The sequence below is a fragment of the Formica exsecta genome, unplaced genomic scaffold (assembly GCF_003651465.1).
Source record: "Formica exsecta isolate Colony F162 unplaced genomic scaffold, ASM365146v1 scaffold32, whole genome shotgun sequence".
Taxonomy (NCBI): Eukaryota; Metazoa; Arthropoda; class Insecta; order Hymenoptera; family Formicidae; genus Formica; species Formica exsecta.
Window position 1 is genome coordinate 659751 of NW_021850453.1, and position 19637 is coordinate 679387.

General features: G+C 43.2%; 1 protein-coding gene across 1 annotated transcript in view; it reads left to right on the top strand.

Moving 5' to 3' along the window:
- LOC115238111 (cadherin-related tumor suppressor) overlaps nt 1-19637 on the top strand; it is a 98150-nt gene that overhangs the window by 76083 nt on the left and 2430 nt on the right. Inside the window, 20 exon segments of the mRNA XM_029811674.1 lie at nt 1128-1364; nt 4007-4359; nt 4412-4940; nt 5038-5370; nt 5480-5657; nt 9278-9459; nt 9592-9844; nt 9997-10427; nt 10560-10904; nt 11062-11391; nt 11746-12868; nt 13155-14266; nt 14345-14621; nt 14878-15211; nt 15466-15745; nt 16071-16336; nt 16609-17052; nt 17420-17789; nt 18142-18357; nt 18595-19582. Of these exon segments, the coding sequence (XP_029667534.1) occupies nt 1128-1364; nt 4007-4359; nt 4412-4940; nt 5038-5370; nt 5480-5657; nt 9278-9459; nt 9592-9844; nt 9997-10427; nt 10560-10904; nt 11062-11391; nt 11746-12868; nt 13155-14266; nt 14345-14621; nt 14878-15211; nt 15466-15745; nt 16071-16336; nt 16609-17052; nt 17420-17789; nt 18142-18357; nt 18595-19582 (8581 nt within the window).

Sequence of the window (19637 nt, forward strand, 5' to 3'; positions counted from 1 at the left end):
GCGTCGCGTGAAATTTAACGATGTCGAATAAATGAAACGTCCGCGACATTAACGCGCGCTAACCGCGCCTTCGATCGATTATATCGAATTATTTGTAGAATTATTTCAATTTTCTGTCAGATACGTTCGATAATCTATGAACTTGACGATGTTTCTTCATTAGGCCGATTTTTCAAATATGTTCTCATAATCAGTCCGTTTTTCCGAATATAATGCAGATTTTTGTCTACATAAATAGCAGTTCTACGAAAAACCTTCATATTACGTTGCACATATTTTTTGCAACAGCAAGCGCATATCTCTAAATTAATTAAACGACTGTAGGATCGCTGCGAAAAGATATTAAAATTACATTTTTCAATTTAGCATATAAAAGCGTTCATCGGGAGATGTTATAATGTTACACGTGATGAAAATTATATTTATATACCGATGCTACTTATTCTCTCGTTCCCTCGATCGGAGGACCGTCCTCTTCCGTCGCTCGTCTTTTACCGCCGACGATCGATCACAATGAGCGCATTGTTACATGGATAAATAGCCCGCGGAGTCCTGAGAATGTTTTCTTCTCGCGTCGGGACTACCGCGAGGGAGCGAGGTACAATAATTCGAAGGCGAATGAGGCGAGCGCGGAGAGCGGTGCGAATATTTCCGGTGGCGGCGGTGTTTATCCAAGAATGACGTCGAGTGCGCGCAAGATTCGAGTCGATTTTATTCCCCGAGTGTTTATTTTAAGATCGTACCCGGTTTCCGGGTCTATTAAGAGGTGCATGTATGAGTAAACCTTTTCTACTTTGCGTTCACAAGTAAGGACGAAAGGTACGCACAAAATGAAAGCAACTCACTGTGTCCTTTGAAACGGCTCTCTTTAAAAGGAACAAGTTCTCGTGGGGGGAAAATTCCTGGAAAGGAAGTAGGCATTTAACCCTTGGGATTGCGTTTAAACATTAGATATAAAAGATTTTCACGGCATTCCAGGTAAAGATACAACGCTCTAAAAAAAGTAAAAATTATTTCGAGCATAGAAAAATTTCATCGTCTACACGAGGACGATGTGAAAGAAATATAATTCTAAGGCGGTTTATATATCGTTTTTCATCACTAATAAAAAAAATCATCCTTCGCAGGTTACCGACACCAATGACAACGCGCCGACCTTCCAAAGCACGGCTTATTCATTCGATATCCCGGAGAACGTGCCCAGGGGCAGCCGCGTGGGCCAGGTCGTCGCGACGGACGTCGACGCCGAGGGGCCCAACAGTCAACTGAGCTACGTGCTCATCTCCGACTGGGCGAACGACGTGTTCTCGCTGAATCCGAGCACTGGCGTGTTCACGCTCACCGCGAGTCTCGACTATGAGCAGGTTGGTATACCGGAAGAGAAGAGTCGCATGCATGTGTGTTACATGTTAATTTTTTTTTTTTTTCGCGGATAAAGTTATAGACGACGATTGTCTGTAAATCTCAGACGATCCTCTCCGCCATTTCCAGACCTGTTATTTATATCCACAGATGGATTTGAATTTTGCATGTGAATCTCGTTTCTCCATGATTATAAATATTATAGTTAATGAATATTCGCGTATGGAATCTTTCGATGGATCAATTTAACAGTCCGGATTTTGATCGAAAGATGACAGTGATGTTAATGAAGTTATCGATCGACGCTGATTATTTGTAAATCAGACAACGATCGTTCGATTATATCCCTCGTGAATCGAAATCTTTATTTATTAATAGAGAAATGTGAATTTTTCATGAGAACGGGTTTCTCCTCATGATTATAAATGGTTTATAAACTTGTTCGAGAAATATCTCACGATATTTTATGACGTTCGAAATTTCGTCGATCATAGGCACGATCGATTGAAAAATATTTCCCTTTGATTTGACATACCGTGACTCTCTATTTATTATTTCACGTAGAGAGAGATACGCCGCGGATAAAGTTATAGACGACGATTGTCTGTAAATCTCAGACGATCCTCTCCGCCATTTCCAGACCTGTTATTTATATCCACAGATGGATTTGAATTTTGCATGTGAATCTCGTTTCTCCATGATTATAAATATTATAGTTAATGAATATTCGCGTATGGAATCTTTCGATGGATCAATTTAACAGTCCGGATTTTGATCGAAAGATGACAGTGATGTTAATGAAGTTATCGATCGACGCTGATTATTTGTAAATCAGACAACGATCGTTCGATTATATCCCTCGTGAATCGAAATCTTTATTTATTAATAGAGAAATGTGAATTTTTCATGAGAACGGGTTTCTCCTCGTGATTATAAATGGTTTATAAACTTGTTCGAGAAATATCTCACGATATTTTATGACGTTCGAAATTTCGTCGATCATAGGCACGATCGATTGAAAAATATTTCCCTTTGATTTGACATACCGTGACTCTCTATTTATTATTTCACGTAGAGAGAGATACGCTATTAAATGATCCAGCAGTCCAGAGAACATGTTCATGAACTGGAACGAGACGATACCGCGGATGATTCTGAAGTTATATGTTTACATATCAATACTATAGATATGTCCATCATAACGATCGATGGATACGAAAGGGTTAACAGCGGCCTGTCGAGATGAAGTTCCGTTTGGATCATGATCGGAACTAAAAGATGCTAAAAAACGCGTCGGACGCCCGGGGCAGCGATTATAACCACGAACACCATCTCTGTATTCAAGCGCACCATTATATTATCCGGAGCGGTGGGCAAAATGCTAGAATTTAGGGTTTAACGCTATAACAATCGAACAGATCGCGGAACAGACAGTCTTTAATGGCGATCTCTCTGTATTTCGGAGACAAGCAATAGTTAGCGAACTTTGGCGCACATACAGTGCGAATCGCGCCAATAGCGTAACCGAGATGCTATAAGGAAAAACTCGCGATAATCTTCTACATAAAAAAGGAGAAAGGACTAATTACACAGTTTAATGAAAAAACACAAAAAAGAGAATAACCATTTTCCATAGTTTCATTAATAATATAGTTTTTCTTCGAAGGATAATAGTTCTTTGCAAAAAAATCATTGTTTAAAGCTACCTGATGTTTGAAACTATTCTCTCTCTCTCTCTCTCTTTCAAGTATATTATTACGTTTTAATATTTTAATATTGCAATAATACTATTAACACTTACTTTTACGCAATCCGTTGGCTACGCCACTGTTTTACGCTTTATGATATGCATGTGTAAGAGTACAATGAAGACTAAGTGTGTATTGGTGCAGCTTTTATCGAGAAAGAGACGAAGGAAGAAGCGAGGGAAAGCGTGAGCGAGAGGAACGAGATAAGGGTAGCTTATAGAACCCTTCATCAACGTAATGCCCTTCCAGATACACACCAACGTCATTAAGGGGCTATGCAGTCTATCGTGTCTATCGTGAAACACATGTGTGTATCGGAAACAAAGAAAATAACGATCGCGCCGAAACTGACATTTTAGTCCTGCCTTGCAAAACGGTTAATTACGACTCTCTTAAAAGGATCTGTTACCAATCGATTTGCGATAATTGAACGAAAGTTAATTTTCTCGCAATTTTGTCGATACAAAACGTAGTTCTATTCTTTCAGGGATTTCTTCTTTCGACAGAATCTTGTGGAAAATGTCATGTTTGTGGCAATATTTTGTCATAACTTTTTAGCAAAAGGATCTTTTAAATAAATATTATTAAGTTAGATGAAATTTTTATTCGGATGTAAAAATTTATAACTATTCCATTATAAAAATTTATTATGTTTTGTTTAAAAATAAATAGAGAAGGAGATTCTTCTCCCTCTCTTCGTTTTTTTTTTCAGAGTGTCCGAGACAGTCCTCTATCTGTCACATAAAAGGTCCTAATGGATCATAAAAAAACATTTCTTTACTATGTTTAATAGTTTCGTGGGGAGAAAACAGCTTGTAAGACGAGAAACACATACATCCTGCATAGATTATACCTTCGTTATATTAAATGATTCTTATATCTTGTCGTCTATATAGGTGCAGCACTACATTCTCGTCGTGCAAGCGACGGACGGCGGCGTGCCGGTGCTGTCATCCACCGTGACGGTGTACTGCAACGTCGTCGATCTAAACGACAACGCGCCGATCTTCGAGACCGGTCCGCACGCTGCCGACATCGTGGAAAATGCGACCGTCGGCACGCCCGTGCTTACCGTAGCCGCTCAGGATCTGGACTCCGGTGACAATGGCAGGATCTTGTACGCCATCGCTGCCGGTGATGAGGACGGGAACTTCGGGGTGGCACCCAACGGTACCCTCTTCACGCGCCGACTCCTCGATCGCGAACGTAAGCCGCTGTACAACCTGGTGCTGAGCGCCACTGACAGTCCGTTACCACCAGCTCGGCCATTGTCTTCCACGGTGCAGGTTTGTGAATGCTAGAAACAATTTTTTTATTGTATACATATATGTATAAGTATACATACTTGTAATGTACATACATACTTGTGAGTAAAGAGAAGATCGAGTCCATTATCCTCTCGCTCGTACGATGTAGGTGACAGTTGTGTTGCTGGACGTGAACGATATGTCGCCGGAGTTCATATCGCCCACGAAGATATCGATAATTGAGAACGCGCCGAGTAACACAGTGGTGATGGCGATAAAGGCCATCGACCGAGACGAGGGTCGAAACGGTTATGTTGAATACATGCTCGAAGACAACGACTTGCCGTTTACTCTGGGCCTGGTGGATGGACTGCTGCGCGTCTCTGGACCGCTGGACCGCGAGCAAAAGTCTAACTACACCCTGGGAGTCACCGCTAGAGATCGCGGTGAGCCATCGAGATCGTCATCGACCACCGTCACTGTTATGGTGCTCGATGAAAATGACAACTCGCCAGTGTTCGATCCCAGGCAATACTCCGCCACCGTTGCCGAGAACGCCAGTATTGGTGCCAGTGTCCTTCAGGTCAGTAAAATCGTTGCGATCTAGAAGAAAACTGCAGGATAAGAAAGAAAGATGCAATTTCTTCAAAATGCCTGAAATTTTTCTCAACAAAACTCAGGTGTCGGCGATGGACCGTGACGAGGGCGCGAACGGCAGAGTGCGATACAGCATCGCTATGGGAGACGACAATAGGGACTTTACGATCTCGGAAGACAGTGGGGTAATTCGGGTGGCGAAGAACCTGAACTTTGAGCGCAAACCCTGCTACTACCTAACGATCCGCAGCGAGGATTGCGCGGCGGAAGTAGGCGAGACACCGCGCAGCGATACCACCCAAGTCACCATCACTGTCCTCGATATCAACGACAACGCGCCGGTTTTCCTCGATTCTCCCTATCTGGCGCACGTTATGGAGAACATGGTGCCGCCAGGCGGCGGTTTTGTCATACAGGTACATATAGTTCTTTAATTATGTGTTTGACTCTCTGGACTTCATTTTCACGACGTACGACTATTTTAACGAGAGCTAAAGCATCTTTTTGCGTCTATTCAAATTGAAGGTTAAGGCATATGACGCGGATACGCCACCGTACAACGATCAAGTCAGGTACTTCCTTAAGGAGGGCGACACGGATCTATTTCGCATAAATGCCAGCACCGGCGACATATCACTTCTTCGACCGTTGGACAGAGAGCTGGTGCCCGAATACACGCTCACCTTAGTAGCCATGGATACGGGTGAGACACTCCACTATCTATTAAATACCCAATCGCGTATAGATGAGAGAAAACTGCATCGTAATGATGCAGATACGGACGCAATTAACGGACTCAGGGTAGTTTGTTACAAGAGCACGAGCTGTAAGGAGGACTGTTGCTAGGAACATATTGTATCTTGGGGGAGGTGATACATTAATTATTTTCTTAACGATAGTGACAAATTGAAGATTGGTAACTTAATTATGTTACTGTAATCACTATCTATTTTCAATTTAAATTACTATACGCTTTGCACTATTATCATATTTAGTTTCTATTTAAACGTTCGTTTTTGGAATCTCTTCTGCAAATATCTTTTACGTTAATATATCAATTTTTTCGTTATAATAACTTTAAATTTGTTATAATAACTTTAATATATTATTTTATTCTTGTCTATATTTCTATATATTTTCATTATTTTTATTTTATACATAATATATTAATTATAATATTACTACTATATATTAATAGAAACGATTCTAAAATCGGAAAACCACATACTCTATTAACTATTTGATTTCACGATGCGATTGCTATTATTCGCGATTGGCTTCAACGTTCGCGTAATTATTCCCGTGATCGATTCACGCTAATTCTTTATGCGAACCGTGCAATCGGCCATCCATCAATCGATGATCCACCGAAATGTCATCTGTTCGCCAGTAGCTGCAGCGCAGCAGCACATAGATGAGAGACGATAGACGATGTACGGCGGTGGATTTAAGTAATGAGCGGTAATATACAAATTGGATATAAATTTGTGGGTTGTTCGATGAGATTCTTTAAGCGGTGGGCAGTTCCTCCCCCTTAAAGGCTCCTTTTTTTCCCTTTTCCTTTCCTTCCTCTTAGAAGCCGGTAGTCCTCCCCCGGTTCCCTTCCTCGGTCTTCACCCCTTCTCTCTATCTCCCTCTCCCTCCCCCTCCGCCCGTTCCGCCCTCGGTCGCGATGGCTCGGATGGCCCAATCGGTCCCCGACAAGGTAGACAGGCCAGGCAGAGTTATGACGCGCGATTATGATAATCGGTCTCGAATACCTTCCTCGGCGCGCTGCACATCGTCCCCTCCCCTTCTTCTGGCACTCCCGTTCGACCGCGGGCCTTATTCCCCAACCCGGTATCTATCTTACCCTCTGTTTCGTTTTTTCCATCTCTTCACCTCGCTTCCCTCTCATCCACCGTCCACCCCCTCCCCCTCTCTTCCAGTCGCGCGTTTCGGGTCTCGTCACCCCTCCTCTCCGGTGCTTGCGTCTTTTGGATATTGCCTGAGCACTCGTTCATTATATTCTACTTTATTCATATACCGTGCACTCTTGGGGTACGTATTTTTTATCTCGTATTGGCGGCGAATACGAAGCCCTTGCGATCCCTTGTGCGTCCGCGTACTAGATATAGACAGAAAATTCCCTCTTCTGTGATCGTTACATATGACTCCTTATTACAGTATGGTGAACAAGGCTCACTTGCACCTTGCAAACTATTTTTTTAAAATTCTTTCGAGAAAAAAAATACTTTTCTCTATATACGCATCTTAGTCTTTTCCTTATATTTGTGCCACAAGACTGGCAGTTTTCTTTAAATCCCTGATCGGCCAAGACCGAAATCCCGTTCCGTGAGAATCGGCGAGTAACGAGTCAGTCGCTTCATTACCGGAATTAGACGGAAAGCAAATTATGCAAAGTGGGTCATTTTTTCAGACTGTGAATCTCTGGGAATTCGCTTGCTTGCTACATTATTATGCGCGCTGCGATTGTTACATTGCGCTGCATGATTTCTCATTCTTCTTCTACTACGCATTTCCTTTACTTTCCCGCTTTCATCGGCTGTAATTGCTCATCATCGTTCTTACATCTCTAATCGAAACTTTACCGTTACTCCGCGATAATGAATCATTAACTTTGCGGAGCCGAGATTGAAATATTTAAAATTTGAGAACTAATAATTCATTCATTATGGCATAAAACGATAGAAATTTAAATGAAATCTATAAATGATTTTAGAATCATACAATCTATTACACAACTATCGCAATTTTAGATACGCGGCGTCAGAATTTCTAGTATTTAGAAAAATCAAAATTATTATTTACTGCCTTTCTAAAGTATCACGTTTTCTGAAGGAAACACGATACTCGATGAATCGACATTCTTGAGAAATTTTACCGAGCGACGTCTTTTGTGACTCTTGTCTATTATTAACTCTTATCTCTAATCGTCAGATGTATCCTTAAGCAAGTGAGAGTAGAGGATTCCGCAACTAATTTTAACGCGGTCCGTAATATATGTACATATATCCAATCTCTGTATTCTTGCGAGATATTTACCCTAGAATGTGATAAATACGGCTTCAGAGTCGCACAGTCTCCGTCCCTCTCTCCCTTCCTTTCTCCTGCTCCTCGATTCACCGCGTGATTGAACGGTGTACGTCAGTGCGGGCACGTGGCCCTAGGCTACGCCAACGCTCGCCATATATATATAGATACCTGGTGCGCAATCAGAGAAATCGAGTCTCCCCATTCCCTCCCTCGCTCACCCCTCGGGAGAGTAATGGCGCGTTTTAGGCGGCGCAATTAAGACTTTTCCGCCTGCACTGTAACGTCGTTACTCCCGGTACCTCAATCCGTAAATCATAAGCGGTAGCACAATGGGCATCGTATGGAGAATGCATGTATATGTCGCGTCTGAATTAACTGGCCGTTATCTCGTCGCTCGCTTGCGGCTTACTTCCGCGACTTAGAAAAGAGAGAGAAAGGTCGCTTTTCCTACCCCATCCGCGACCTCAATTATCTCGTTGCACCGCTCTTTAATCTTGCGCGAGTGGCTCTTCCAAGAGAGTCAACAATCGAGAATCATTTTCGTCGGATACGGAAATTATTTAAGATGTCTCTGAACGAGAAAATTTTAGAAACGAGAGATTCTTCAAGAGGTAGCAGAAACGCGATTCTTATTCAGCGAAAACGTCGAAAATATAGTAGGCATGATCTCGATTTAAGCTCACCGATGCAACTCTCGATTCTCAACTCATTCCAGGATGAATGAAATAGTAAATTTACGATGAACGTAGTTATATATTAAGCAATTATTTAAAACTGAGATGCATTTAAAAAATATAATTTGCCGTAAAATAAAAAATAGACCTTTGCTTCAGTCGAGCTTTTTTTATCGTTCACCAATCTTTACGCATCCTTTGTTCCGGACTAATTTCGCAATAATACTGCAGAAGCGACAATTTTTGTCGATATATCGTTCGTCGAAGGTATATTTCACGACAAATGCAGGCAAGTTCTAAATTCACGAGTCAGATCGGCGTCACACACAGAGCCCTGTAATAATATTCTGTTAAAATTATAGCCCTGGTTTATATACCTTCCGTTTGGACCGATTTAAACCGTCATAAAGGAGGCCCGCGAGAGGCGGGCCGTAAATTTAGCGAAATAATCGCTCCACTGACCCAACTACGGGATCGGCGTAGCGTTACGGTTCGCGAAATAACGATAAAAGCGCAAAAAACCGGGCTAGAGTGACAGCGCGCGATGACGGTTGTCTTTATGATCTTCCGACGACAACACGACTGAAAATTCGCGTTTTGCGCCTCTCTGCAGGTTCGCCGCCCCTCACCGGTTCGGGCATTGTCAAGATCGTCGTCCTCGATGTGAACGATCATAATCCCGAGTTCGCCCGGCAAGACTACAAGGCCGCCGTGATGGAAAACATGCCTGCAGGAACGTGGGTCACCAAACCGCGTGCCACGGATAAGGATGAAGGACTCAATGCAAAAATAAGGTAGATCCTTAACCGATATTGCGTAATTAATATAATCCCATATAAAAAAATGACAGGTTTAATTGTAACAAGAATGTTTTAATTTATTTAATTTAATTTTTTCTTTTTCTTTTTTTAACTTTAATTTTAATACTATCGCCTACTTGGGGACAAAGCGGAGCGGTTTTCCGTGGATTCCGATACAGGTGAAGTATTCACCACGGTGCCGCTGGACCGCGAGCAGACCGCCGTGTACCATCTGACTTTAGTAGCCCGGGATTCGAGCCCAACGGAGCCACGTGCCTCCACCGTCAATCTGACCATCTCGGTGATGGATGTGAACGACAACGCGCCCCGCTTCTCCAGTCCCAGATACACGGCCTACGTTCCAAGCGCGACCAAACCTGGTAAATGAGATCTTTCGACGATAGTAATACTCAAACGCGTATAATTAAATGTGTCGATCCTACCGATCAAAGAGATCGTTAAATTGTTTGCGGTTTTATTTCAATTAAGAAATAAAATGCTAACGTCGAGTTTTTTTCTTTCACGTTTAAAGGCGATTTCGTGTTCGGCGCGAAAGCAACCGATGATGACGACGGCGAGAACTCGCGGATCGTTTATCGACTGCAAGGCAAGGACGCCGATCGGTTCGCCATCGATCTCGATAACGGCGTGATACGCGCCGCTCAGGAACTCGCCGGCGACCAGACGACCTATCAGCTGCAGATTCAGGCGTCGGACTGCGGCATCGAGCCCCAACATGTCACCGCCGATCTGATGATACACCTGTGGGAGCGGCAGTTGTTCCCCAGCTTCCGCTCGAGCGTTAGCACGAGATTCACGCTACCCGAAGATGTGCCCGAGGGCAGGGTGATCACCAAGCTGAGCGCGACCACCCCGAAGAGTGGATCGGCCAGTAATCTGATATACGGCATGGCCGGCGGTAACGTGGGGGACGCTCTGAGAATCGAGCCTCACACCGGAGAGGTAATTGAGATGGAATGTATTTTCGAGAAGCGATTCAATCCCTCTCGATTTTAATTTAATGTAACACGTTATTTATCGTCGCGGAAATATTTATAATTTTTTATATCTCGTTATTACGGGGATTTTGTTTAGGTCGTGGTCGCGTCCGGTTTCGATTACGAAACGGCGCCGCATTACGAAGCCTGGATTGAGGTTCGCGACTCGGATACGCCCGCGCTGCGGAGCGTTCTACAGCTTTTGGTGAATGTCACGGATGCCAATGATAATGCGCCGGTGATGGAGGCGGCCATTTACAACGCTACCGTGGCGGAGGACGAGTATCCGCCATTGTTCGTCGGCCAAGTCGCCGCGAGAGACCGCGATTCTAGCGAAAACGGTCAGGTCGTGTATCATTTGGTTGACAACTTTTCCGATACTTTCGTCATCGATGGCAATACCGGACAGATCGAGACCAACGTTAAGCTGGATCGCGAAGAGGTACATAAATGCATAATTACAGTTACATTATAATTACGATTATATAACTTATATTTATTTACAATATTAGTATAGAGAACAATTAAGAATTCTGAGAAAACACATATATAATTATTCATTATAATTATTTAATTAATTTTATTTGTGTCTTTCATAGATCGAGTCCTACGAACTGATTGTAGAAGCCAGGGATCAAGGTCACCCGCGGTTAACCGGAACTACCACCGTGCTGGTGACCGTTCTGGACAAGAATGACAATCCACCGCATTTCACGCGACTGTTCAGCGTCAACGTGACGGAGAACGCGGAGATCGGCACTTTCGTCATACGTATCACCAGCAGCGATCTGGACATCGGCCAGAATGCGAACGTCAGTTACAGCTTCACCGACAATCCGGGAGAAAAGTTTTTTATCCACACTCTGAGCGGAAACGTGACTGTGACTGGACACCTCGACAGGGAGGAGCAAGACGAGTATTTGCTAAAGGTAGGATCTCATCTTTAACGTTATATATATTGACAAAAAATCTATAATATTTTGTATTTTAATAAAATAAAAATTTTTTAGAATCATATTTTTGTGGAAGAAAAATGTTTACAGCACAGAATTTCAAACAATACAAACATTCAGACTGTTTTTCAGATTTATACATTTATATTAAAATATCTTTTAAAAATTAAATTAAATTAGTTTTTTTTAATTATATTTAAGGAGATATTATGTCTCTTCTCTTGAATTATGTTAAAGTTTCCTGAAAGTTGTTTTATAAAGATACTTGCTTCGCTTATTTTATACTTGAATTAAAACAATTTTTATCTAGTATCGTCCATTTGATTGTAGGTTGTAGCGGCAGACGGGGCGTGGCAAACGGAGACCGCTCTGACGATCACCATTCAAGACCAGAACGACAACGCGCCCGAGTTTGACGAGAATACCTATCACTTTCACTTTCCCGAGCTTCAGCCGGCGGTGGCGCACGTCGGTCAGGTCACCGCGATCGATCGCGACAAGCAGGGACCGAACTCCGTCATATCTTACAGTCTGCTTCAACCATCCGATCTCTTCGCCGTCGATCCGGCGACCGGCGATGTCTTCAGCAAGCGCACTCTGCGCTACAAGCATAGTAATCGACCATCCTCACCGGAGAACCTATACTCGCTAACCGTAATTGCGACCGACAATGGCAAGCCACCGATGTCCTCGAGGACGGTGGTGCATGTAAATGTGGTGGATGCCAACAACAACGCGCCCCGCTTCGAGCAGAGATCCTACTTGTCGCCGGTACCGGAAAACTACGGAGTGGGCAAGCGTATCACCCAGCTGATCGCCCATGACGACGCCGACTTCGGCGTGAATGCGGAGGTCGGTTATACGTTGACGTACATAAACGGCACTGGCGACCTGTTTGCCATCGAGGAACAAACTGGCTGGGTCTATGTGCGCAAGAGCCTCAACGGTATTCCTATCGGCACAGTATTCCCGTTGAAGGCATACGCCACCGATAAAGGCGTGCCGCCGCAAAAGGACCAAGTTGTTTTAACGCTTGTCATCTCCGGCGAGAACCGGCACGCGCCCACCTTCGCCGCCGTCAGTCACCAGGTGAGGGTGCCGGAGAACGAGCCAGTTAACACGACCATCTTGACGGTGAGCGCCGTGGACGACGACAGTGGGCCCAATGGTATGGTACGCTACAAGATCTCGGCCGGCAACGAGAGAAATGAATTCTCCGTGCACCCCATCACCGGCGCGGTTACCATACTCGAGCCTCTCGATTACGATTTAGTGCAGGAATATCAGCTGAACATTACCGCCATGGATCTGGGATTCGAGCCGAAGCAAGCGGTTGCCACTTTGATCGTCAACGTCTCCGACATCAACGACAATCCTCCGATTTTCAATCAGAGTGTATATGAGGCGTTTTTACCGGAGAACTCGCCGCCCGACAGTTTTGTCTACAAGGTATGTTCAAAAATGTGATTCTGATTCATTTTATTTCTGGCGCTTTTGATAATTTAGCCTATTTCGGAGAACGAAAATATATTCAAATTTTGAATAATCGTTCTTTTTCTTAGATTTGGAAAATAAATTTTTGGATATAATTATGTAATACATTAGCAAAATTTGAAAAATTATAAAATTTAAAATGAAAAAAAGTATCCGCGTATATTATAATATTCCTCTATGATTTGAGGGAATAATTGAAGGGAATCATTGTAATTTCTTTTTTTTTTCCGCCCACTTCCAGGTAGTCGCCCAAGACATCGATTCTCCCAAGTACGCTGTAGTGCAGTATAAGATTCTCGGTGGTAGCGGCAAGGATCATTTCCGCATCCGCGAGGAAACGGGCGAGATTACATCAGACACCAGCTTCGATTACGAGGAGTTGAACGAGTACAGTCTCGACATTGTCGCGGCCAATCCGGACTCGAATCCGCAGATGGTCGGTTTTACGACCGTGGTAGTGCGCATCACAGGCGTAAACGAGTTCTATCCAAAGTTCATTCAACCGGTATTCCACATGGACGTGTCTGAGAGTGCCGATGTCGGCACATCGGTCGGTCTGGTCCAGGCGACCGATCAGGACTCGGGCGAGGACGGCCGCGTATATTATCTCTTCGTGGGCTCGTCCAACGACCGCGGTTTCTCCATCGGCACGGAAACCGGCGTCATTCGGGTGTCGCGTCGACTCGATCGCGAAACGCAGAATCGCGTGGTGTTGACGGTAATGGCGAAGAACGGTGGCGGTATACGCGGCAACGACACCGACGAGGCGCAGGTGATCATCTCCATTCAGGACGGCAACGATCCGCCCGAGTTTCTACAGAGCTCTTACGATGCAAGCGTGTCGGAGGGTGCCGTTCACGGCACCCGCGTCGTCACTGTCCGCGCAATCGACAAGGACATCAAGCCGCAGAACAATCAGTTCTCGTACTCCATCATCGGCGGCAATCATGGCCAAGCGTTTAAGGTCGATCCGCAGACTGGTGACATCGAAACAGCAAAACAGCTGGATCGCGAAACTGTGCCCGTTTACGATTTGACAATCGGTGCGATCGACACCGGCTCGCCATCGCAGACCGGCACTGCAATGGTGCACATCGAGCTACTGGACGTCAACGACAACGGACCGGTCTTTGACCCGCCAGAGGTGATCGGTTACGTCAGCGAGAACGAACCGGCCGGTACTAGTGTGATGACTTTGAGCGCAACTGATCCCGATCTGCCGCCCAATGGCGCACCGTTCACGTACAAACTGATCGGCGGAAGGCAAAGCGACGTTGTCATCTTGGACAAGCATTCCGGCGTGCTGAGAACTACCAAGAGTCTCGACAGGGAAACGATGCCGCAACTGGATCTCATGGTCAGTATACACGAATGATAAATGATTTTAAACGTCCCGCTTTTCTTAAACTAAGTATCTCTGTTTATCTTCATATAGGTTGAAGTGGAAGACTCGGGAATACCTCGAATGAAGAGCGAGCACACCGTTACCGTGATTGTTACGGATCAAAACGACAGCCCGTCCGCCCCGAGATCGGTCCACGTGATCGTGCGCTCGTTCAACGGCAAGACACCTCTGGGAAAGATTGCCGATGTTCATCCAAATGACCCGGATATTACCGGGGCTTACTCTTGCAAGATACTTCAAAGTTCGAATCCGCGCGTGCTCAGCATCCCCAACGCCTGTGATCTACACACTAACAAGATTACACCAGGTACACATTTATCGATTGCAAAAAAAAAAAAATTTTTAACTCTCGGGTATCTAGAAATTTGCGACTAATCTTAATCTATGTGCTTTTTCATTTTTAAAAAGTAGTATTGATTTTTCAATAAGTATATTCAGCAAACTTTAATTAATATTGATAAGGTTTCGGGTATCTCGATTGGTATTGATTTCTCGAATATCGATCTTTCTATTCTCGAATGAATATTATATCTTTTCTTGATTAATTGTGTTTGCGGATACAGAAACCGGTCACTCACTGAGCATCTCCGGCAACGACGGACGACATCCCGACGTGGTCTCCAAGGTCACGATCGAATTTCTACTTTTCTCGAATGCCACAATCGAGAACAGCATAACTCTGCAAATTTCCAAAATGACCGCAAAGGATTTTCTTAGTCAATATTACCGAGCACTTCTGGATCTCCTACGGGAGAAAATTGACGTCGGCGACACACTCACTATTTTCAGCATCGGTGAGAATGGACAAGATGTGAATGTCCATTTGGCAGTGGACTCTCCGCAAGGTAAGTTAAAAATATCATAAATAAATATATATAGAAAACTTGAATATATTATATGAATATTAAAAGATATATATGTGATATATGCATATCTAGTATCAGTTATATATTAATTATGAGACGTAGATGAATTTCAATTGTAATATTGCAGTTCACAAAAAAATATATTAAAAAAATATTCATATATTTTGTTATATTTTGCGTCAATTGTATTACACATTAATATTTCCAGATATAAAAAAGTGGTAACATTATTTTGCCAATATTTTGTTCATATTTTTCAGGATATCGTACAAAGTATGAAGTGACCGATTTGTTGATGCGTAATGGAGACCAAATCCAGGCGCTACTCGAAGATAGCACATTCACCATCGGCTATTCCCCGTGCAAGCACGTGCCATGCGAAAACGGTGGCAGCTGCAGCGATCGATTGGCCATATACGACGATGCCAGAATCACCGACAGCCAGGCACTGATCCTGACATCGCCCAGAATGATGCACGAGATGATCTGCAAATGCCGGGACGGCTTCACCGGCGACAAATGCGAGAAAAGGCAGGATCCGTGTTCACCGAATCCCTGCTTGTTGGTGAGTACCAAAAGTAGAAAATTATTTTGCCAAAAAAAAATTTTAAATAAAGAATAGAATTCAATATACGTGATACGTGAAAATTGAATGCGATCGATATTATTGTATTTATATAATTTATATATAATTTAACGACAATAAATATAGATGCGAGTCGCAAAGATCGATTTGTGAATAGATAAATATTAAACAATATATAATATATAGCGTATATTCGAATCGTAGAAATTGCTGAATATTTTTCTTTTAATTTACAATTAGATTCCCATAAAAATCGATATCAAGCGCAAATTTTCGCATAACACATTCTCTTCTTTATCTATAGGGAGGGCAATGCCGTCGTTTGGGATACGATTTCCAATGCACTTGTCCCATCGATCGCGACGGCAAACTGTGCGAGCTCGAGAGGGGCGACGCGTGTGCCAGCAATCCGTGTCGAAACGGCGGATCGTGCAGAAACAGCCCAGATAGTCTCAGCTTTTTCTGCCTCTGCCGAGCAGGCTACAGAGGAAATCACTGCGAGGCAATCACCGACTCTTGTCGACCGAATCCTTGCTTGTACGGTGGTTTGTGCGTGGGAGAGAAACCTGGGTTCGTTGATCCTTTAATTATATATAATCATAATATTTTAGTTGTATACATAAACGAGCGCGCACACAAAAGGATCGTCTATTTTTTATAAGGATTGCAGAGAAAATTTTTATATAAAATAAGATATTTTTAAAGTTAGTATAATGTAATATACTCTATAAAATAGTATACTATATATGTAAAATAATGTTTATATTATAGCGTATTCTTTTTTAAATATTGACTGATTTCTTTATATGAAAAAAAATGAAAAATAAAATTGTCGCGCGCAGATATCGATGCAGCTGTCCCGAAGGTCGCTATGGACGGCATTGCGAGCGCTCGACCTTTGGCTTCGACGAGCTGTCCTACATGGCATTCCCAGCGCTGGACTCTAACACGAATGACATCACCATCGTGTTCGCCACCACGAAGCCGGACGCTTTATTACTGTACAATTACGCGCCGCAGACGGGCGGCCGCTCGGACTTTGTCGTGTTGGAGTTGATCGATGGCCGAGTGGTCTTCTCGTACGGCGGTGCCAGAAGCGCGATTACTACCGTAGCCATCAAGACCGAGAAACCGGTATCGGACGGCGAGTGGCGCAAGGTCACCGCCACCAGAAACGGCAGAGTCGTCTCGCTCAGCGTGTCCGTTTGCAGGGAACACGGCGATGTCTGCGACGATTGTAGACCTGGCGATGGTACCTGTTACGCAGACGACGTGGGTCCGACCGGGTTAGTATTTTTTTTTTTTTTTTTATTGTTTATTGATAAAAGCTATAAAATAAGGAGAATTAATTAACTCACAGAAGTGAATAAGATTTCGCAAAAAAATCGAATTTTTCTTTTAGTCTTAAAAGTTTGAGCGATAAAATTAATACATCATTAGTATATAAAATGTTTGATCATTATAAAATTATAAAAACTCTAAATTTAAAAATTCGATTATTTGATACTGTAATGGAGATAATTATTAATAATTACATATCCAATGGCATTCAAAAACGTTTTTCTTGATTATTCAATGTTTAATAGCATTTTAAATCCAAAGTTAATTTAAACGCGAGAATCTTAATGATTGATATATTCGATATATTTGCAGGACCCTGAATTTCAACAACAATCCTCTTCTACTGGGTGGTCTGGAGAACGCCGATCCCGTGCTAGAACGTCCTGGTCAAGTGCATTCCGACGATTTTGTAGGTTGCATTCATTCGGTGGCAATAAACGGAAGGGCCCTGAATCTGACGAATCCGCTCGCGTCGCGCGGCGTCAAATCCACGTGCCTCAGATCGCAGCGAAGTCCTTGCCTAAGAGATGAGAAAGACACCATTTCCGTCTGCGGTACGGGCGCACGATGTTACGACAAGTGGCATCAAGTAATATGTCAATGCGGATCTCTGACAGCGCCCAACTGTCACGGCGCCATGGATCCCATTACGTTGAGCGAGGGAGGATTTATCGAGTTTAAGGTAAAAACAAGTACATTTAATTTAATTTAATTTTATATATAATATATGTGTATGTGTATTATAATTAATTAAAATTAATTATAAATGTAATAATATAATACGTATTTAATAATATAACAACTGTAACAACAAAATAATAATGTCAAGTATATTGTAGCAATATTACTCATTGTAATTGTGACATTAATTTAAAGAAGTCAAGGAATTACTAATATAATTTCTAAAAATTTAATTAACAGATTAATTATAATACTTGTGAAACAATTTATATATCACAACCACATTTTGCCGATGTTATTTTGCTATTTCTGAATAATTTTGAATTGAAATAATTGATATTGTTCACACGCAGATTTCGGAGAAACACAAAAGGATGCAATTGTTGGAATATCTCTATGATGGCTCAACAATATGGCATACGAATCGCGTTAGGCGCGATCTCATCGACGACACGAGTTTTATAACAAACTCTTCTCCATCGAAGACAATCGGTCTGATGTTCAGAACTGTAAAACCTGATGGTATCTTGATATACGCTGCAACCAATAAGCATTTTACATCCGTAGAGGTGAGGCACATGTTGAAACGGCATCTTTTTTTATTAATAAAAGATTTATTTTTAATGATATTCAACTTTCAGAATTTTATTAACTGTTAACTTTTTTTATAATAATTTCTTGTTCTCTTGATTTTCTCGGAATATAAATAAATTAATAAAATAGATAATATCGTGAAATATATAAAGAAGTAAATAGAATCCTATTTTATTTTGTGATTCAATTGACATGACTATTCTATGCTTCAGCTTCGTAACGGTCAGCTGATTTACACTTCTCTGCTCGGATCGTCGGTGAACATGTCAATCAACATCGAGCGCGGACTCGCCGATGGACATTGGCATAATTTGACTCTCCACGCCTATACCGGAGGATTAAGACTGCTGGTCGACGGTGCCGTGACGGGTGACGAGTTGGATTCGGCGGGTGTTCACGACTTTCTCGATCCCTATTTGTCTATCCTGTCGATCGGTGGAGTTAACCGGGATCTCTATTACGCTCATAGCGCTGATGCTAAAAGCTTTGAGGGTTGTCTAGCTAACTTTACCATCAACAACGAGGTGCAGCCGTTCAACGGTTCCGGTTCCATCTTCAAAAATACACTTTATCACGGCAAAGTGAGTACCGGATGCAGAGGACCGATCGGCATCAGTGCAGCCGCAACCGCGGATCCCCTCAGTATCGGCATCACTCTGGTCATCGTCTTCTTCGTCATTCTGCTGATCGCGATGCTGGTGAGCTTCATAGTATTCCGATTACGCCGACAGAACAAGGAAAAATCGGCTCCGTCGGTTGTCAACAAGAACACGAACGCCATCATGACCGGCAATTCGTTGGTCGGCGCCGGGAACGACAATCTCATGTCCCGACACGAAAACACGTATATCTCGGACACATCGGATCTGCGCGGTGTGGGTCACATGGGGCCCGAGTTAATCTCGAAAAAGTACAAGGAGCGCGAGATCAACGCCACTGCCGAGCATCGACCGCAACGACCCGACATCATCGAGAGAGAAGTCACCAAGTCACCGCCTATCCGTGACGAACACCCGCCGCTGCCACCCCCTGCCCAGACCTCCTTACATTCGCACGAACATAATCCGGAACCTGACATCCCGGAGCACTACGATCTGGAGAACGCTAGCTCGATCGCTCCCAGCGACATCGACATCGTGTATCATTATAAGGGCTATCGCGACGGCATGAGAAAGTACAAGGCCACTCCGCCTCCTTTAGGTGAGAGAAAACCACGATTGTTGATAGTTTTGACAATTGACGAGAGATATTAAAA